The 22,481-nt window shown below is 39.1% G+C and overlaps 3 protein-coding genes across 3 annotated transcripts; 2 read left to right on the top strand and 1 right to left on the bottom strand.

Annotated features, from left to right (window-relative positions):
• Nucleotides 1–10,047: 10,047 nt before the first annotated feature.
• LOC133737173 (receptor-like protein 7) lies at nucleotides 10,048–11,391 on the top strand. The gene has a single exon (XM_062164783.1). It carries the CDS (start codon nucleotides 10,048–10,050, stop codon nucleotides 11,389–11,391), a length of 1,344 nt encoding a protein of 447 aa, XP_062020767.1.
• A 439-nt stretch (nucleotides 11,392–11,830) lies between these two features.
• LOC133737172 (receptor-like protein 9DC3) lies at nucleotides 11,831–12,474 on the top strand. The gene is made up of 2 exons (XM_062164782.1): nucleotides 11,831–12,187; nucleotides 12,460–12,474. Exons 1-2 carry the CDS (start codon nucleotides 11,831–11,833, stop codon nucleotides 12,472–12,474), a joined length of 372 nt encoding a protein of 123 aa, XP_062020766.1.
• Nucleotides 12,475–14,133: 1,659 nt separating this feature from the next.
• On the bottom strand, nucleotides 14,134–14,633 carry LOC133736831 (folylpolyglutamate synthase-like). The gene is made up of 2 exons (XM_062164425.1): nucleotides 14,447–14,633; nucleotides 14,134–14,344 (listed from the first exon to the last, which is right to left on the bottom strand). Exons 1-2 carry the CDS (start codon nucleotides 14,624–14,626, stop codon nucleotides 14,231–14,233), a joined length of 294 nt encoding a protein of 97 aa, XP_062020409.1. The 5' UTR covers nucleotides 14,627–14,633; the 3' UTR covers nucleotides 14,134–14,230.
• Between the last annotated feature and the right edge of the window lie 7,848 nt (nucleotides 14,634–22,481).

The following is a 22,481-nucleotide window of genomic DNA, read 5'->3' as shown; positions in this document are numbered from 1 at the left end:
TCAGGGTTTGAAATCACCCTCCAAGGTTGCTTGGCAAGCATAGACATGTTAAATTCAGATAAGCTTTTGAACCCCAGACCACCTACTTCTTTAGCGTGACACAAATCATCCCACTTCTTCTAATGGATTTTGCGTTTATCTAAGGAACTTCCCCACCAAAACCTTGCACACATTTGCTCAAGATCTTCACAAAAGTTTTGTGTAATTAGTTGGAACACACTCATAGCATAATTAGGAAGAGCCTGAGCTACAACTCAAATTAAAATATCCTTACTACCACCGCTGAGCAATTTTCAATTCCTTGCCAATGTTTCAGCTTCTCACCAAGTCTCTCCTTGATATATTAAAATGTAGCAGTTTTCTTACGTCCCACGTAGGTAAGCAAGCCAAGATACTATTCATCTGACTCCACAATCGCTACACCAAGCAAATGAGCCACTGAACCTTAAGTAGGCTCTCCAACATTTTTACTAAACGCAACTGAACTCTTGTTGAAATTCACCACTTGACCAAAAGCTCTTCCATACACTTTGATCACCTCTTTAATCTGAAAGCAGGTCTTAGGGGTAGCTTGCGTATAAAGCATTCCATCATCTGCAAAAAAGATGATTCACGCTCGGGGCATTATGGCAATAGCAATACCAGGAACCAATCCCAAACGCTGTTTTTGTTGCAGTAATGCATAGAAGCCCTCCACACCAAACATAAATAAATAAGAGGGAAGGGGGTCACCTTGCCTCAAACTGTGAATACCCGAATTTTCACTCAATTAATTTATATAATTTAATATTTGTTCAATTATATGAATTATGAAATATAGGCTTGATTCGTATGTCGTTGTACGAGAAAATTGGTTTCGAAACGATTTTATTTTCAAAAACGAACGTTTTTTGGGGGGTCTCGAAAATTGACTTTTTATACGTACGGAATTTGGGAACACTTCCTTCATAAAAATTGTAGAGCTCGTCGATACGAACTCGTGCATATGCGGAACACAAAAATCGGAGTTCGTATGAATTGGTTATGAAATTTGAAGATATTTCCATTTTAGTATAAATGCATTTCTATTTCCGGAAATTGCAAATGAGGACAGAATTTCTGGAACTCCAGAAATCTCTCCCCATTTCTCTCCCGAGCCCAGCCGCGACCTCCTCCCCTTCACCTCCATCGTCCTCCCAACTCCGGCCACCTTTGGCCGAGTTCTTGGAGGGATGTTGCTCGCCTTGGCCTCTACATGAAGTCTGGGTAACCAATCGAACTTGAAACGAGCTGGAGAAGAAGAATTGAGGCCGAGAAATGGGACTGCCAACGTCAAAAATCGCTTTCCCCCACCGTTTTCTGGGCTCTCCTTTGTCCGGCCATATCTTCCTCCACAGGCCACCAATCGACTTGATTCCAAAAGCAATTTTTCTTGCCTTGACGTCGTCTACAACTCCCCAGAAGACATCGAGGTGAAAAATGAACTGTGGAGGGCGATACAAGGCCGAGAAGCCGCACAGCCCGAGCTGGAAATTGCCTCCATTCACCGGCCGATATCTCCCACATCCGGCCACCATAGTAGGAATTTCTTGAGGGGTTTTGTTGCCCAGAGGTTGGGGAAGGATTCTCTCAAGGTAGCTTGGTTACATAGGACACTGGTGGGGAAGACAATTCAGTAAAATATGATTTGTCATAAGTCATATGATCAGAGACACCAAAATCAATAATCCATGTATCAGAACCAACAAAGTTAGAAACCTTTAAAGCCATACCAATTTTACCTCGACCAGCTATAGAGGCTGTAGGAGTAACTCCACCTGCTGTATGATGATCTTGGCCAGCCACTCCATAGAAATCCGGTTCTTGGACCAATTGAACAACAGGTGCTTTCGCCTTAGGACGATAACCTTGCTTTTTAGGTTTAAGGTGTGGGTTCAACTTCCAACAAGTCTCCCGAACATGCCCAAGGTCGTTGCAATAAGAACATTGAGGACGAGGGCGGTTGGTGAAGCCTTGTGGGAAACCTTGCTGATGAAGTGGGGCTGAACTCTGCTGCTGAAGGAAAGGTGCCGGTGACTTGGCCTGAATGGCTAGGCTAGATACTTCAACCTGTGCATGTTTGACACTCTCCTGTTGAGACTCATCCTTGCGGATGTATGTAAAAGTTGTGTTCAAACTAGGAGGGTCTGTCATTCTGAGCAATTCTCCCTTAGCACTGCAATGTTTCTCATCAAGCCCTATTAGAAATACATGAACCCTTTCTAGCTCCTTCTCCTTTTGGTACCACACAAGATCTTCCTGATTCTTGATCTTGCAAGGACGCTTCTGATCAATTTCAACCCATACATTCTTCAGCTTGGTGAAATACACAGCTACTGGTTGCCCATTCTGTTGCATACTATCAGCTTTACACATCAATACATGAACCTGTATAAAATCAGACTCGTTGGTATACAAATCCCCCAATGTCTTCCATATCGCCTCAGCAGTTTCACATTGCTCCACCATCTGTAGCACATCATCAGTCATGGCTCAAAATAGAATTGACATTACAAACCCATCATCATCTTCTCACTTAGCATAGGCCTCCACATCATCTTCACTAGGAGCCTTGATTGTTCCAGTCACATGCCCCATTTTGTGTATTCCACGAAGATAAACTGACATAATCTTCTTCCATGTTCGGAAATTGGTACCAGTGAGTTTGGTACCCCCGAAAGAACCACCTTCTGAGCTCTTGACAGAGACCTCAACCTTCTGGACCTCATTGGCCTTAGAACTTTGACTGTCATCACCACCCATTGCAATAGTACAATAGCAAAAAACACACAAATCCCAAAGTATGCAGCGGAAATAAGAAGAACAGAAGGCTCTAAATTTTTTTTTTTTTTTTTTGGAACCTGTTGGAGTTGACCGAGTTGAGTCCGATCGATCTGGGTTGCGACGAGATGAAGAATCAGGTCAGACCTGGTCGGACTTGGGCTGCCAACTGAAGAATCCGGCCGACTTGAGTGAGGGATGGAAGCAACGGCGGTCTGGGTTGTCGGAGCGATCTGAACAAGAATCGATCCGGGTCGCAGAGACTTTGATTGCAGACGCCGATCTGGACAGAAAGAACCGGCGCCAATCTGGACAGGGAACGTTGACGCCGGTCTGGTAATCAAGGGGAAGGAACGATTCTGGAATGGTAACCAAGAATGATGCCGATCTGGGTTGATGAGAGATGGCGGCGGCGGTCTCGGGCTGAAGACGAAGCCGACAAGGAAGACGACAGCGGTCTAGTCTGGAGACGAAGCCGGTCTGATCAATGGAAGTGGCTGGTCTGATGACGTTGAAGTCCAAGAAGAAGACAATCTGGTCGTTCTTGGATGAGAGACAACGACGGGAGTAAGGCCGTTTAAGGAAAAACAATAACCCTAACAATGGGTTTTTTGAATTAATTCCTCGAACTAGGAAAATTAGAAGCAGAAAATAAGAGACAAAGTCCTCTCGGATCTTTGCTCTGATACCAAGTCAAATAAGACGAGATATAGAGAATGAAGTTTCTAATATCTGATTCATCTCACAGTGGAGGTATATAAAGAAGATTATAGGAATATAACAGGTAAGTACTAACTACGAAATAATTACAATATATTCTATTCCTAACGTTAAGCCATGACTCACGCTAACAGATTTCACCTGTGCAGATCGAATTTGGAAGATTTCAAACTAGGGTTCTTCGGGTTTCAAACCTTGCGAGGTAAAATTCGATCTTTTAGCTTATAATCTGACTTTGGTGTAGTTATAGAAGTTGAAATTGGAGTTAAGATGAAGAACTTTCGTGTTAGGAATTTTGTCAAATTTTGACTTTGGATGGGCGGTGGCGCCGCCACTGTGATGGTGGTTTCCGGAGACCTCCGGCCACCCAAGGGCAGTTTCTGCCCATTTTTGTGTTCTACATGTTAATACGATCATTTCAACATACAACATTTAATTTTTGGAGATCGTATGATTAAGTTATGAATTTTACGATTTCGATCGATTTCGATCGTTCGATTTGTGATCTGTGAAGATCGGACCGTCCGATAGACTTGTAGTTTTGATATAATGATCGTAGGACTGTCCTGATGACTTTGTGTGGTCACGAGTGAAGATCCGACCGCTGGATCTTCGTATAAGTGCGTTTTATGAATTGTGCGCTAAGTTAAATATCGTGTTTGGTTAGGTGATTGACGAATTGATTGGTGGACGATTTCGGATCGTTATTTTTTGGCTATTAAGAAGACGCAGAGGGATTAGAGGTGAGTAAATCTCATGGGGTTCATATTACGAACCAAATGTCGTTATTTACTTTATTTTTATTGTAATTGAAGTGAAAATATTTTATGAAAATAAATATTTGTTTTAAATTATATGGACTTGTTCTACTACGGTCCATAGGTAAGTAAAATGTATTTAAACTATAAAAATGAATTTCTCGGTTTTCACTACGTGTGGACTATAGTTGGTATTAGTGGTCATTCCTGAGTGAATGATTACGTATATATATAATTACGTGGAATATATACATTGGATGGCATGTTATTGAGTGATGAAATGATTGAGAATGGTTATTATTCAAGCTATTATTCCCGCATTTAATTGTTGAATAATGAAATGTTGATCATGTGGTGTGAAAGCTATTCTATATGTTCCGATTTTGGATTTAGGGTCGACGTAGTGACCGGTATGAGGGAATTGGATGCTCTAATCCTAGGTGGATGACGGGCTACGATTGGTTGAGTATAATAGATGCCACGACCCTTTTCGGGTGACGGGCTAAGTTGAGTATGCGTATCAGATGTTCTAAACTATGTTGATGGACTACGATAGTGACAATCATATCAGATGCTCTAATCCTAGGTGGATGACGGGCTACGATTATTTGAGTGTAATAGATGCCACGACCCTTATCGGGTGACGGGCTAAGTTGAGTATGCGTATCGGATGTTCTAAACTATGTTGATGGACTACGATAGTGACAATCATGTCGGATGCCATAACCTAGGCCAGGTGATGGGTTACGCTACAGTTAGAACTCTAGTCTGTCAGTCACGCTTTTGGGGTTTTGAGAAGAAAGATGTGCGATTAGTTCCTTTGGTTATTTTGAGAGTCATTATCTGTTTGATAAATGGTACGTTGAATGACTTCTGATTTGTGGTTGTCTTGATAAATGAATTCGTATGAATGGTTAGTATTGTTTTAATTTAAATTTACTCATACGAGCTTTGCAAAAAGCTTACCGGGTTTTGTGTTTCGGAATCCCGGTACACTATTCAAACGGTGTAGCGGATAATCCTGCAGGTCAGGAGAACTTGGGCGGTGATCGTGCGGTTTAGAGTGATTGTAATTGATTTACAGCATTTGTATTTGTGGGGTGAGTTATGCTCATTTAAACTTTACAATTTGATTTGGTGAGAGTGTGCTGTAATAAGTAACTTGAGGATTAGGTTTATGTAATATTGAGTGGTGTGAGGTGTGGTTGTTTATGAAAAAAAAAAAATTCAGGACGTTATTTGTATGAGTTGTTTTAATTCATGTTTCGGATTTGAATTTGTTATTCAAAATTCGGGGCGTGACACAAACCCCTAGAAGGAATCACATAGCTAGCCTCTAGGTTTACCACGGACAAGAAAGGAATTAATATATACCTCACTAAGGTAACACACTGCATAACAACATCAATCCAAGTCTGTGCAAAACCAAATTAACCACGTACACCAACACTTTGCGTAAGAAGGCCCATTCCATTCGATCAAAAGCCTTACTATGATCTAATTTTAGAGCCATGTACCCATCTTGACCTGCCCTCTTGTTATGCACAAAGTGAGCAACTTCAATTGCCACTAAAATATTATCTGTAATTAATCTTCCTGGCACCAATGCACTTTGAAAGGGAGAGATAAGAGAAGGCAAAAATACATTTTTTGAATAAAGGGATCATCATTGCATTGAGATTAAGCAGTATGATTACAATCATAACTTAAACATGGTCTAAGTATATCTGGAGCATTGCCCTGCCAATCTAAACGATCCACAGATTCATATGCTTCACTAGCTAACCTATGAGCTACTGCATTTGCAGTTCTAGGTGTGTGGATAATAGAGATCCCTGCTTTACCTTGCAACCACCAATGAATATCATCAATTATGTTCTCATGTTCCAAAATGTGATAATTCTCCGCATGAATCTCAGTTACAGCTACTGGATATATAGTCAGTCTGCACAATACGTACAGTCGCTGACTTGCCGTTCATGCAACAATTGTAAACCCGATTTAATAGCCAGCAGCTCAACCTGCTTTGCAGAAGTAACGTAGTTAACATGGTGATGAGCAAAGGCAGCAACAAAATGGCCATTAGAGTCTCGAAGAACACCCCCCACTCCTCCTTTCATGTAATTTGGCAGAAAGGCTCCATCTACATTAAGCTTTAACATCCCAGGTGCATGTGGAGTCCATTTCTGTTTTTTACATACCACAGCAGGTCTAACAGAAGAGCAGTTGGCTTGCTGGTACTCAAAATACCAAGCCATTGTACCACACACAATGTTTTGCGCTGTCTGAGGTTTACATGACCAGAGAGTGCAATTTCGATTCATCCAAATACCCTATAAAACGATGAGTAGTTTTTGGAACACATCAGTTTGAAGATTCACTGCTTGCTCAAGCATCCATTCCTTGAAATTAAAAATTGGCGAGATGAAAGCATGTAAATGAAAGGGGGCACCTGCGATAATTTCTTTGGCAATAGGGCATGCACAAAAAACATGTGCTACGTCTTCAAAAGGGTGAGAGCATGAGATGCATTTCAGCTCACCTTGATATCCCTTTGAAGTTAGTTTTCCTCGAGTAGGCATGAGATGCATTTCAACTCACCTTGATATCCCTTTGCAAAAATACCTTCAATCTGTTGGCAATGTCAAGTTATTCAATAGTATTTTAGTATTAATGTAAAAGAAAAAAAAAAGAGAGAGAGAGAAAGAGAGCTAGAGAGAGAGAAGTAAGCAAATTTCGACAAACAGTACTCTTCATTTATTAACGTAGTCTAACAAGCTAGCGAGAAAACTTGGCGAGCAGACTTGGTGTTTTGCAAGAATGATTTACTGGGTTGTTTTGCTGTTTCTTATTCCACTGTTTTCTCCCCTTTTCGCTTTCTGTTGCCTACTATAGTTACCCCTTCCAGTTCACAAGAAACCTTCAGAAGCTATACATGGACAAGGAGTCCAAGGAAAAAAAAAAAATGCATACAACTCCTTAACTTCTTCTAATAAGGAAATAATTTATATAACAATGATTGTAGCTAGCTAAAAATAAATATAGAGGTTCAACTTCTCTTACAAACATACATATCGTAGTCTACCTAATCTACAGCCTACGGTCTGGAGGGAATTGGTGTAGGCCACCATGGAAGCACAAACGGATAGGTGAATTCTAAAATCCCCAAATATCGAATCTTTGTAGCTGCTTCTAACCTTCCTCCAAGGAGGTTACAAGTGATAACTTGGTTAATATTTGATAAATACACAATATCCTCATTATTTTGGTGGAAAGCTACCACTCCAAAACTGGGCCGGCCGTATTTTTCTCGTGTTAGTTCAATATCTTTGGATGTTACGGAAACTCTATCGACTAACCATTTGAATTTGCCTTGGCCACTATTGTCCGTCACCACTTGTTTCAGCTCCCAAACTTTCATTGAATCCTCATCATCATCTTGCGTCAGGTACAGGTACATCAGCAGTCGCCCTTGGCTCAACACTAGATAGGGAAATCCCTGAACTTTTAAATCCTCAGGCAGCTCAATGAATCGACATTTAGCAACATTATTATGATCACCGCTGCCAGTACTACTGGTATTAGTAGTGGACATGGACAAATCTAACTCGAATATAAACCCGTCACGGCACCACCAATACAACATTCCCTTGTAAGCAATGGAGTGCGAAGATTCTACAGATATTTCAAGTGACGAAAATGGTCGCGAGCATGAAACAACTAACTCTCTCCATTGACGGGTCTCAGAAGAGAAGACCTCTAAATGGAAGTTAGGATCTGATGAATTTGGTACTGCTCGCACGACCTTCCACATATACTCATCATTGAGCATGACAGAACTATTATTGAATATTTGTTCTTGTTTTCGACAATGATCGCCTTCGTACTTATAGTATGGGTCACAGACAAAGGCCAGGGGTACCTCATGGTAGTGTACTTGAGGGGTGGGAGGAAGACGAGTCCATTGCTTGGTGTATGGATTGCAGAGGTAGTAATCACGTTGATTGTACCTGGTCGCACAGCACAAAACCAAGTCTTTGTACGTCCTTACAATAACTGGTGGTACTACGCAATGTTTTCAAATGCGAAAGCGAAGGCGAAGGCGTCTTATTAGTGCCTCGCGAGGCGAGTGCCTCAAGGCGATGAGGCGACCGCTTTTTCCGCAAATATTATTCTAATATATTACATTTATAAATTATATTCAAATACATAAAAATATAAACTAATAAATATATTATCAGATTATTGAATTCTTTGGGCTTTTGGCTTTGAATATGTAAATGGGCCATTATCTTTTGCATGTTACCTACCTATATTGGATTGGCCCAAAGAAATTTTCAGAAAAGGGACCTGTATAAAATGACGTCATTTTGGCTGAAGGAAAGGAGAAACAAAAATACACGTTATTCCATCTTCTTCCTTCCGCCTCCCGCCGCATCAGACCTCGCCTTCGGCAAAAATGGCCGCCCCGACGCCTAGGCGGAGGCTTTTCCAGCAGCAAGCCTCAGTTTAGACCGGCGAGGCGTTTTCCGGTCGCCTCACACCGGAGCGCGCCCCGGGCTCGCCTCAAAATCGCCTTTGAAAACATTGGTACTACGCAACCCTTTTTAAGAAATTTCCACGGACGAAATTTTGCTAGTTCTCCTAATGCTTTGGGTTGATAGCATGGGAGGAAACTAAGAGTGAAACTTGTTGATTGGAAGACCGGATTGTCAGACGTTGTAAGGAGAGAATATGAGCCTCCATTAAATGTAACAAGAGTAGTTAGAGGGCTGGCCTTTTGCGATTCACGTTGGATGCATAGATAGCGGCCAACAAAATATGGAGCCGATATGAGACCCAACCAACGCTTGGACACACACTTGCATTGAAAAACAAGCTTATTGCAAGGAAGTCGACAGAGAATTTCAACCAAAAGAACCTCAGGGAGATCGTCAATATTAACATTATCCATGAATAAGTCTGAATCTGATGATTGACGTCGTCTTTTTGGTGATGATATGATCCGAGTCATCGGACCAGTAATTAGGGTTTTCTTTCTGTTGAAAAGCACGAAGTATTAAATACTGGAATATGATTTCTCGGTCTATTCATCCCTCTTATATATATTGATGGCCTATGTTAAGTTTGCAGTGAGATAGGGTTGGCTTAATTAGTCGGTTACCAAGTCCATGTTGAAGAGGGTCTTCCAAAAGACTCTTGGATTCGAATTAGGGTGGGGATTGGAAATTCCCGAGCTGTCAACAAAATAGTTGAGTTTTCTTTAAGGGTGCGTTTGGATGAGAAAATTATAAAATCCGTAGAAATTTATAAATGATGGAATCTTTAACTCTATCAATCTAAAATTCCATTAATTGCAATTTCTATTGTTTGGTTGTATCTATTTAGGAATTGAAATGTGTAATAAATTAATAAAGTTTAAAACAAATAAAAAAAATAAAATAGAAAAAAGCCTTGTTTTGGAAATAAAAATTGAATACTGCAAAGGAATTCGTAAATGACACCTATTTTGGTGGAAATTGAAGTGTGGAATTTAAATAATGAATTCCTTTATTTGTTTCCACCGAGAAATTTAAAATTTCTAATCTAATAATGCCAAACGAGGGAATTGACTTTTAGGAATTTGACATCTCTCCTCCTAGAGTATTGTCAGCTGCTAGGCGAATTCCCGGTAATCCTTTTTAAATGACAGAGTTTAAAATTTCTTAATATAGAATCAAATCCAGATCTCACAGGTTTTTTGCCGGCATTTGAACAAACAAGTCCTCTCATGTCATTGAGAGTTTCTAGAACAAGGTTTTCAGGATACTTCCCTTTTTCAATTGAAAAGCTTGATTCACTGAATGAGTTTGTGGCTAGTCGTTGCAATTTTTCAGGTTTGCTTCCGTCTTCACTCGGTAATCTTAGGCGGCTGGTTTATTTAGACCTTTCAAATAACACACTTACTGGCTCAATCCCTGCTTCTTTGGAAACCCTTACCCAACTGTCATATCTGTTACTTGATAATAATCATTTCAGTGGTTACATCCCGCCTTCTCTTGGAAATCTAACCCAGCTCACAACACTTTCGCTTGCATCAAATCAATTAACTGGTGCAATCCCATCTTCTCTAGGAAACCTCACCCAGCTCACTGAGTTAGACCTTTCTGGTAATGATTTCGATGGTCACATCCCGTCTTCCATCGGAGATCTCAACCAGCTCATAACACTTTCACTTCCGATGAATCAATTAACTGGGCCAATCCCATCTTCTCTAGGCAATCTTAGCAAACTAACTGCTCTAGATCTTTCTTCAAATAATTTGCACAGTTCCATTCCCGAGTCCATATCCAATCTCACGAATCTCGAGTATCTTTATCTAAATAATAATAGTTTGAGCGGCAAAGTAAATTTCCAAATGTTTCAAAAGTTCCAAAATCTCCTCGTACTGTATTTATCTGGAAATAAATTGGAATTATTGTTCGAAGAGACAAGGTTTCTGAATGCAACAGCAACTTTTCCAAACCTAATGACTCTAGGATTGGGTTCTTGCAACATAACAGAGTTCCCAAGGTTCCTAAGATACCAAGAAAATTTGAGGTGGCTCGATCTTGCTGAGAATGGAATGCATGGTCAAGTACCGAAATGGATGTGGAACGTAAGCACAGAAAATTTGACAGTCATGAACATTTCTCATAATTACTTCCTTTCCGGCTTTGACCAACCTCCAGTTGTTCTTTCGTGGAGCGGCCTACAACTCTTGGATCTCTCGTCCAACATGATTCAGGGATCACCACTGATACCTTCACCATCCATTGAGTACTATCTGATTTCAAACAATAAGCTAAGTGGAAAACTTTTGCCTTTGATTTGCAATCTGACATCTCTCAATTACCTTGATTTGTCAGATAACAAGTTGAGTGGCATGCTTCCGCAGTGTCTTGGGAACTTCAGTGATAATCTGGGAGTTTTAGACCTTGGAAACAACTCTTTTGAAGGCCATCTCCCTCAAACATACACCAGAAATCTGACGATGTTTGATGCTAGTGATAACAAATTGCAGGGGACATTACCAAGGTCATTGGCGAATTGCGTAATGCTCAAATTTCTTGTTCTGTCAATTGTCAAACAATGAATTCAATGATGTTTTCCCCTTTTGGTTGGGGACTCTCCCGGAGTTGAAACTTTTGGCACTGCGCCATAATGCGTTCCACGGTGTGATAAGGAAACCTGAAAAGAATCTAGATCATTTCCTTCAATTGCGCATTCTTGATCTATCTTTCAATAATTTCTCAGGCAACTTCCCATTTGAATACATATTCTCTGGAAATGCAATCAAAGGTACCACTTCGAATCAATTCTCATACATGAAGACAACCTCAGATGTTCTTTTTAATCCTTCATATATATGGCGGTAAGTATTTCTCCTTCACAATCACAAGTAAAGGTGTGAACTTATTCTATCCCAAGATTCCAGAGGACTTTGCAGCCATTGACATCTCAAGCAACAGATTCGAAGGGAAGGTTCCTGAATTCATTGGGGCCCTGACGGGGCTTCGATTCGTTTGCTCAATATGTCCAACAACATTCTCACTGGTTTGATCCCCTCATCCTTGGGAAAATTAAAGTTGCTTGAATCGTTGGACCTTTCACAGAACAAATTCTCAGGGAAGATCCCTCGACAACTGACACAGATTACATTCCTTGCAAAACTCGATGTCTCTCATAACAATCTCAGTGGTCCTATTCCTCGTGGAACCCAGTTTGCTACATTTGAGAGTACTTCATATGAAGGAAACCTGGGGTTGTGTGGAGATCCATTGCCAAAGAAATGTGGCAATGAAGCTCCTCAATTGCTACCTTCAACAGAAGAAGAAAATGGTTCTGATTTTGGAACTGAATTGGATTGGATATTTGTTCTGGCAGGATCTGTGTGTGGGTTACACTATGCCAAAAAAGCAATCAGACGACAGAGCAGATCTGTCGTCTGATGAAAAAAATTTCTGTTGTCTAGTACGGTGCCGTCTCTTGGGGTATCAGACGACAGAAGTTTTTCAAGTCATCTGTTGTCTGATTAAACCCAAGACGACAGAAGGTTTTGAAGTTGTCTGTTGTCTGATTAAAATTCAGACGATAGTTATTTGTTGTTTGTAATGACTTATAATAACAGTTTACTGATGTTTGTTTTGTATTTTAATAACAGTTAACTGTTATTTAAACTATCAACACAAGACAATTATTTGTTGTTGTACATTCATTTAAGATACAATTATATGTTGTTATTTTTGTTTTGAGTCAACAAAAGTTTATATATTTTTGACTTTGTTTTTATTGTAAGGCCACAATTTTCTGTTGTTTGAGTGGGAAAATAACAATAGATTTTTCCTGAATTCTGTTGTTCTTACGTAGCTCCAACAACACATTTTGGCTTTGATTTAGTGGTTGCATGGTATTTCAGAGGTCACATTTGTATTCCTATTAGGATGTAATCCGGAAACTACACAATTGGCATATATTATTCAATCTGTCATTACAGTCAACACATACATCCATAACTGTTTCATACATAAACCTAATGAGCATCAGCTCAATAAACTTATAAGGCAAAAAAACTACTATTTGGAGCAACTATACTAATCTAGAGTGACTAAGTAGCAGAAGCTTTAATTTAGCCAATTATGTAACAGCTATGATTCTTGAAGCGGATAATCCTCCAGAGATATCAGCTAATTGAGGCATCAAAGTTTTGAAGAGAAGACTGCCATTGTTCTATATAATTCTTGCAGTCTGCAGACAACACAAACACAGAAATTTAGCAAAATGACATATTTCAAGAGCGAAACTTAGTACAGAACCACATATCACATTGCAGCTGCGTCATGCTCAGAACAAGGATTGATACTTGTTTACATATTCAATTAACAAAGCTAACTGTGTGCACAAAAACTGAAGCTAGAAAAGATATTTGCTGAGGATATCATATTCAAGAAAAGACACAAAAATACCACAAAGCGCAAAACCAAAACCCGGCTACCAAAAGCAATGCAACAATCTTGCATGCTGGAAATAATTTATAATAGTTGTCTCTGCAAAAATAGGAGGTGGAAGAAAACAGGCTTTTGAACTTTTGTTTGCATTTCATCTAGTTTATCTCCTCTTCAATTCTAATGTACTTGATGGACCTATTTCAAAGATTCAATAAAAAAAGGAATTCCAGTATAATAATTAATGAGACTCTTTTCCACAAGGGGTTATGCCAAAACAAATGAGGTACAAATAGACTATCTACTCATGGAAAATTTAGGTGCTCTTACTCTTCAAATTTGGGAAACTCTAAGGACTAGAGGCTTGCTACCACCTATTAGTTTAGAACACCGATTCTTATTGAGAGAAAGAGATAGCAATAGAGAGAGAGACTGAGATTTGTGTGTGTGTGTGTGTGGTTTACAAGCAAAAGCTAATCCATATAGCTGAGTCGTGTGTTAAAATACTAACCCATTTATACGAAATCTTTCTCTCACATCAATCAGGTGAGGAGAAGTGAACAGTCCTGTCCGAAAACCACACTGCCGTAAAATAGCTTCACAGAATGTGCATGTTGAACCCTTATATGCAAATCCGCAAATCTAAAATAGAATGTGTGTGAGAGAGAGAGAAGCAGGTACTAAACTACAAAAACATTTTCCATTTTAATCATGTCAGACACCTTGAACCCTTTTAAAGCAACTATACATGTACAGAATTGCATAATTCAATTGCATTAAAAATACAAACACATGCACACATCTAATAAGGACGTTTTCAAACTATAGCATTAGATATGGAGATGCATTGCTGACTCTGTGTGTTGGCTGTTCATATCTGATCTAACAGGTAAGAAACATGTCCTTGTTTGAGGACCTTATTAGTAAATGGCATTATGACGGTTTGATATCATAATATATTTCAAAGAACGGTGCTAAGTTTCTGAAAGTCTAAGTCTGATTTATCAAGCATATATAGTTTATGGTAAGAAGAAACACATGTCCCTTGGTTCCAGCTACATGAATAATTCTGAGTCCTCCTATGTCTTTCTCCAAGTCTAGTATCTGTAAGAACAATCATCCAGCATTTCAACCTCAGAACAGTAAATCAAATTGTTAACTAACTACTCAGAGCATGCTGTGCTAATCATTTTGTCAGCATCATACCTTGAGATACATCGTCATCCTCTCCAATTTTTCATATTTACCACCAACAGATGATCCGTCTCCACGTTTTTTACTTATAATGAGAGAGGAAAGTGCTTCCATGGAAGATTCATATGACGATGTAAGAGGTAGGTCCTCTGAGTGCTCTTTGACAACCACATTGCTTTGCATTTGTTCCATAACTTGAGATGACATCATTTTGAATCTATAACCTACACATTAAGCCACTCAAGAAGTTCTTAAATTTTTTCACATAAGACACGAGGACTTTTATTTAAAGACTCAAACTAAGTATAACACAGAGGGCTAAATTGAGAAGGAATGGAATACAAGAGCATCAAAAACACAAGAGCATCAAGAGTATACCTGGACTCTTTTTTTGTGATACTACAACAATTTTTGGGTTGAAGTCTGGAGATCAACAAAACCTGGAAACACTACACCAAAAACTGCATCACACGACGGCGAAAAAACGTTGTGTGATTTGGAGACTCACCGTCGTCTATCTCGATGTTGTCTGATGAAAACTCAGACGACGGTGAATTCACCGTTGTGTGAGATGCAATCAGTCGACATATATTCATTTGCACCGTTGTCCCAGAACTCGACAGATGCCAGGCGCAACCATGTGCAGCAGTCATGCGCAGCAATTCACACAACAGAACTTGTTTTTATGCCGTTGTGGGTTAAAATTCTCATACAACGTTTTTTTAATTATTCTGTTGTGTGATTTAAACTGGGACAACTGAGTTCTAGCCTTTTCTGTTGTATGAGATTAAAACTAAATGACGTTAGTTATTAAAATCCATTGTATGATATATATAATTGCGTTGTGTGAATACCCAAATTTTGAATGGATATAAATTAATAGTGAACAATTGGAATACAAATTGAATACAAACCATCAAATGATCAACATTTGTTCCAAAGTCATTGGGATACATCAATTCATCAAATATTGAATTTAAGGAACATTGCTAAAGCATTCATACATTGGATAGACTAAAAAGCATTTAAGTTTCCTGGTTAAGTTTTACACGATGAAACAAAATATAGCTTGCTGCATTAATGCTTGGTACTCCACGCTCGATCTCCCAAAGACTCTTTATGCAACATTCCACCATATAGTTCCTGACACAATTAACAAATGCAATGAACAAGAGGGATAATGCCTTACTATGTACATAATATACAAGCATTTTAGAATTAAACAATTTATAATATACAAGCAAGAAAGAAACAGAGAGTGACCTTCTGGGGCATAACAGCAAAAAACACATAAACCTCGCCTTCAAAAGAGAGAGTGAGCTCACTAGTCCACGACAACAAGAACTTGTGCCCCAGACTTCCACCTTATTACCAGCAATGATGTTGTCCCATTTATTCACAGCAAGTCTCAACCACTTGGCCAAGCTTGTAGCAGATGATCAAATCCAACAAATATATACCAACCAAAAGTAAATGCAATTATGACTATATAGAAACCCCTAGCAAGATTGACCGATGCTTCTAGCTCTTTAAGCACTTGTTGGCACTGCAATTTGTTTGCACCAGATATTATATTAAAAGGAACACTGAACACCATACTATGCTCAGAGCATTACAAAACTATAAAGATATTGAGAAAATCTGGTAAATATTTCTTCCAGTGACCATTATCTCTTACTAATCACCAATTTTTTTTTTTAAAAAGTGCACGTTTTATTACTTTTAATAGCATGAAGGTTTACTTTGTTGACTAGGCTAGAGCATACTACTTCCACTAACCTCTATCTTTATTTTATTAAAGTGCAATCCAAGAAAAATTACATATGATGACCATGATGCTTGCACTATGTGAGCAGACTCTGTAAAACTCACTTGGCGAATTGCATTGTCCCCTCAGAAGCCAGTTCATCGTGTTTAGCATTAACTGCCAAGTACAAATGGCCGATGCTAGGGACAAGCGGATTATCTGCTCAAAGATGAATATCAGTACGAGCAACAGATCATTTGGAGTTGGTGCTAAACATTACCAAAATAGTACTCGAGGTGATCTGTTCCCCCACTTGGTTTGTTACTTCAGGCCACTTTATCTCAAATTTCTCCAGAGCAATGCTGTCTGAAGGCCAAAAGTAGTGCTCCTGTATTTTTAAGCAGGTAAAAGTTTAACCACCTGATTTCTTATGTATAAGTAACATAAATACCAGAGGAACAACAAATTCTTCAAAAGAAAAAAATAATTTCACCTTGACCTTGAATTGTAAAGGAAGATACAGATTTGCAAATACATTGATGTGTTATTGATCAATATCCATCAAATATTATAATAACCACTAAAAGATGACCGGAAAGAGCTGCACCATGTCACCATCAGTATATGAATCTATTATTACATACTTAAGGCACTTATGCAAACTATTAAACTTATAGTCAGCATCGATTTTAAAATAACGAAAAGTAATTACTAACACTTTCACCCTCACTTGTTCCTTAGATATTTGATTTTAAGCTATAACACATTTCAATCAGAACATTCTCATAGTGCTCATTCAATTTGGCAACAAACTTTTGGAAGATCTCCTACTGCACACAATCCTGCATGAGGAATTTTAATTGGAAGATCTCCTACTTATGTGTTTGCAGTAATTTTAATTTCTTCATGTACTGCAGCACTCCTACATCTGCAGTCCTAGGAATATATCTATATCAAGGGAACATATCTAAATATAAGCATGCATGCCATACTTTTTCTCTATTTTTTGTTACTAAGATTTAATGCAGCTCATCCTTTGATTGCAATACTAATTGTGTTCATATCTTTTCAATAATGATAGCTTTCAAAGAGCAAAAATGGCATCATCAACTAGAAATACAAGAAAAACGAAGCCTTGCTACTTGCTAATGGGTTCCCAGCCATTCAAGTTTCACTACAAAGAAAGACTGCAGAGTTGGTCCTACACTAAAACCTATGAATTAATTGCAGATTTGACTTTCTAAGATGCAGAACAAAAGGACAACCAAAAAGAAACCTAAATTCATGACCGATCAAATCCAGACTCATACCAGATATCACCCAAATCCGATGAAACTAGGCTACAATACTATAAAAAGAAAACAAAAATTATAAGCATATCTCAATTCACAGTACCAGAAGCATATCCAATTCAGCCTATGACCATATCTCAATAAACCAGAAGAATGGGATCTCAGTAAACCATATGCAGAATGATAAAGCATTTACCCAAGCAACAGCATCCTTGTTCTCCCTTATCCATGCCCCTTGAAATCTATCACTTTCCACTGTGGTTTCACACCTACAATCGCAAAAAAAAAAAAAAAAAAAAAAAAAAAAACAAAAATTTTAACTAAACATAATCTAAAGAACTCTACTTTATTCAAAAACCCAACGAGTTTATGAAAAGAGAGAACCTTTCTCATCTGGGCTTGTTGCTTTTGGTGCTGTAGCGACAGTGGATTGTACGGCTGAGGCTAAAAAGCCCTTGACGAAGAAGAGAGGAACTTGAGGTCTTGGTGTGTGGCTATGGCAGTAGAGGAAGGTTTTGGATAATGGTTTGAAAACGGAGCGTAAAGAAGAAGAAGGTGAAGGAATTGCGGCGAGCTTGAGGGTTTGTAACGTGAAGAAACCGACTGAACTTATTGGGGATATCCTCATCGTCGTCAGATTCATTCTCGTCTTGCTCTTCGATGGTTCTGAAACGACGACGTGCAGCAGCTGCGGCACCGCATCCTCAATGCCAGAAGAATCGGGAATTGAGGTAACCACCTCAGCGCCGTCGTCACGCTCAAGAGGCTCAGAATTTGCACTTTCCGTGTTGTTGCTCATCGCACTGCTGCTCGATTACTCGAAACCCTAAAGCGTTCAATTCGAATCCCATTTTTTCAATTGAGGAAAACTTCGGTATGGATTTCGAAAAATTGAGTGGGAAATGGGGGAAATTGCGGGTTTGAATTAGTAGTTTGGATCTAGGGATTTGGATTACAAGTGAGGAGGGCACAGGATTTGCATTTTGGATAAGAAGGGGAAGGGAAAGTGGCGAACAAGATGATCGAGGGTCGAGACGGGTCGATAGGTTCGAGAGGGGCAAGAGAGAGGTTTTGTTTTCTTTTTTATCCACTTTACAATTAGGTCGAGATATGGCTAGGTTTTGGGACACAATTAACCCTCAATAAATTCTCTAAGTCACTCCCACAACGATTGTGTAACATACTATTGTAGGAGCACACTAATACAAAATCAAAATGTCAAAACATGGAGGGAAATATGCCGCGTATAACATTTTGGCTCAAAATGTTGCCGCCTAGTCCAAGTTCATACAACAGAAAATCTTAAATCTGTTGTACAATTACAGCAGCTTACACTAGGCCTATCTAGGGGAAGACATTCAAGCTTCCTCAAACGTAATTTGGTGCTTAGTTTTTCAATCACACAACGGAAATAGTGAAACCCGTTGTACCTAGTAACCCAAATTTCAGTGTTTCAAGAGCCAACCAAGACTCTAAAGTGGGGGGAAATCTGCCGCTAAATTTTTTAAGACTCAGACGACGGACAATGGTTAATTCCATTGTGCAATCTAGTTCTGATAAAAAAGTTATCAGTTTGTTGACATTCACACAACAAAATATCACTAATACCGTTGTACAATAGAGCTTACTAAAACACACAACAGATGATTTTCGTTTCGTTGTGTGATTAGTGTTGTGTGATTAACTTTTTGGTGTAGTGAATCGAAACAAATCAAATTGAAATCCATAATCTATTTGGTTTAGTATTAACCATTGGTCTAATGCCACTAACCACTCCAAAATAAAATTGAAAACAAAATTAGAACTCAGTTGACAAAAGCTATAACAACAAAAAATTGCAGTTGCAGTAGATTAGACAAAATATATATATCTTGGGGTGTCCAGGGTAAATTACTAAGGACACCAAAACCTGTGAGCCACTTCAAACCGCAGCTGCAGGAATGAATAGACCAAAAAATATGTAAAGTGTGTAATTGGGGAAGAAAATGAAGCTAGCTAGTGATGAAGCTTTCTGTCAGACTATGCTATAGAAATGCATCAAAAGTGGACAAGTCAAAGTCAACTATAGGAGCAATCAGTAGAATTAGATAGTGTAGTCTTAAGCCTCTGTTAGTTTAAGTTGGAGACCTCCCATCGCGTTAATCATGCTTAGCCAGTTTGTACAATTAGCATATTAGCATTCCTGTAGTGTCAATTTCACATTAACGTATATGCAAAAGCAAGATCTGCTATGATTTTAAATGGAAACAGATCATGTTCAAGTGTTGGGCTCTCACTTTTTCACTCCAAGTCCAACAATTTATGACAATTTGAAACAAAAAAGAAAGAATGAAATTTTAAGTTCTAAGAGAGCAAAATTCATACAAAACATTTAAATGATTCAAGAAAGTAAAGTGAGAAAGCAAGAAAACCTAACTACCAAATCGAACAAAAGAGAAGACCCACCAATTTTTAGCAGAGGGCTGAGGAGTGGGTCGTCGTTCTCGAAGTCGAGAAGGTTATCGAAGTCCATTATACCATGAAGAGAGGCGCAATGTAATAATCGCCTTGCAGGTACTGGAAGGACCTGGTGACCTTCTATCGATAATCAAAGACGATATCGGAGTCTCGATTGAGGGATTTGCCGACGAAAAGATCATCGACGACGTCGCCTCGGTATCCTACGGCGATGTTCTTGTTATCGGCCTCTTTGCCCAGCCTGTATAAGTAGTCCTCGCCCAAAGAGTCCTCACCACTTTGCCTTCCCTTCGCCCCACGAGTCTACGCCAGGTCGCACTTCCTCCGGCCACGCCTCGAAGCATAGCCTTTGCGAGAGAGATTTCATCAATTTCAATCTGCAGTAAGAAAAATCATGAGAAAAATGTAAAAAACCAAACAAACCCCAAAATCAGAAGAACCCTAAACGCCCAAATTAAAAAAAAAAACCATTGTCTTTGGGAAAAGCAGCCTTCTGGGGATTGGATCTGAACCAGGGTTGAGCCGGAAGAGGAAGAGGAAGAGGCGAGTTTGGGGCATGTTGGTTTTTGATTGAGAGTGATTGCGGTGGTCTGTTGGGACTTGGGAGGTTGTGGGGTTTTGGGGAAGGAAATGAGAGAGATGGAGAGGAAGAGGGGGTTTTGCTGAAGGAGAGAGAGTTTTAGACAGAGTTTGTGGGAATGAAAAATCACGAAGGGTTTTTGATATGCCAAAAGAGACCTAAAACATAAAAAAGTCAGACTCACCTTATTCAGACAACACAATTTCTTAACTGTGTTGTCTGAATATCACCCCATTAGTTAGTCACCGATAGGGTTTGGGCATTTGGGAGGGAAAAGATTCAACTTGTTGGAGGGAAATCTAAACTTTCTGCTAAGAAAATTTTCATGTTTTCAGACGACATTTAAGTGTCGTCTGAGTCTGACCATATCTTCAAAATGAAACAAGCATGGTTTCTCATTGTATTCAGACAACACATTTAATTTATGTGTCGTCTGAGTTTAGTCTGAAACACTCAGACGACAGAAAATGACTATTCTGTCGTCTGAACTCTGTTGTCTGATAGCTTTTTTGGCATAGTGGTTGCTAGTTGGAGGGGTTCTTGCAGTCGTCCTCGTCACAAGGAAGCGTGAGTATTTCCTTGAGATTGTGGGGATACTGACCAGACTAATGAAAAAGAAAAGTGAGAAGAGGACTCGGAGAAATTGAGCTTATTTGTTTTGCCTAATGAAAAAGAAAAGTGTGTTTGTGTTTCTTTCTTTCTCCTCCCTACACTTGCTCAGGGTTTTAGACCTTGGAAAGAACTCTTTAGAAGGCCATCTCCCGCAAACATACACGAGAAATCTGACGATGTTTGATGTTAGTGATAACAAATTGCAGGGGATACTACCAAGGTCGTTGGCGAATTGTGTGATGCTCGAGATTCTTGTTCTGTCAAACAATGAATTCAATGATGTTTTTCCCTTTTGGCAAAGCATTTCAATAGAAGTCTAAAGTTTATTTTAGATCATTAGATTCATTATATTCACGTGTCATTATCTAGTTAAAAGTTTAAGTGGCTAGGTAAGTTGCTCCGCAGAGGATCACTGTCCCTGCCTCGGGAAACAACTTCCAATTTATTACTGCCCATAAATATGTAGTCTCCACGGCTTGAGTTATCAATATATCGACATGATATTCATTCAAAAAAAAAAAAGCATTTCAATAGAAGTCTAAAGTTTATTTTAGATCATTAGATTCATTATATTCATGTGTCATTATCTAGTTAAAAGTTTAAGTGGCTAGGTAAGTTGCTCCGCAGAGGATCATTGTCCCTGCCTCGGGAAACAACTTTAGACTTCTATTGAAATGCTTTTTTTTTTTTTTTTTGAATGAATATGATGCATTCCACTGTATCAACACAATATATATAACCACAAAACTCTTCTCAAAAGAAAGAAAGAAAGAAAAAGAAGAAAAAAAAAAACACAAAATACTAAAATACGCTTCATCTCGTGATTCTCATCAACCAACCTCAAGCTAAGCCCATATCTTTCGATACATGTCCGATAAGGATTCAACTTCCAAATCTAATTGATGACAATGTTGTAGTTATAAGAAGAGGGAAACCTACAACTAACTGATCCAGCAAAGTGAAGTGTTCCAGATACGCACCAAAAGTGCGTGCTCCGGGGTGAAATTTGGTACAGAAACAAAATCCCAGCTCCTAAACTGGAATTCATATACAAGACGCTTACCAAACAACTGCACTGAACCCCGAAAATGTGTCACGCATAACTAGTCTATAAAATTCTGTCAAAGATGAAACGCAATTACCCTAAGCATGAAGGAAGCATGTGAATGCGGGAGAGAGAGAGAGATGATTGATGTAGGACGAGAATGGACCCAGTTTAGCCAAAAAACCATAAAAGTAAAGAAGCGGTGTAGAATCAAGAAGCGTGATTGGAAAATAGGTAACTCACGCGTAATCAGGTTACTAGCCGCTGGAATATTCAAGAAGATTTGGTTTTGGACTTTTCGGGTTTCTCGTGCG

This window comes from Rosa rugosa, chromosome 3, assembly GCF_958449725.1.
Source record: "Rosa rugosa chromosome 3, drRosRugo1.1, whole genome shotgun sequence".
NCBI classification, from domain to species: Eukaryota; Viridiplantae; Streptophyta; class Magnoliopsida; order Rosales; family Rosaceae; genus Rosa; species Rosa rugosa.
This window is presented reverse-complemented; position numbering and strand designations above follow the sequence as displayed.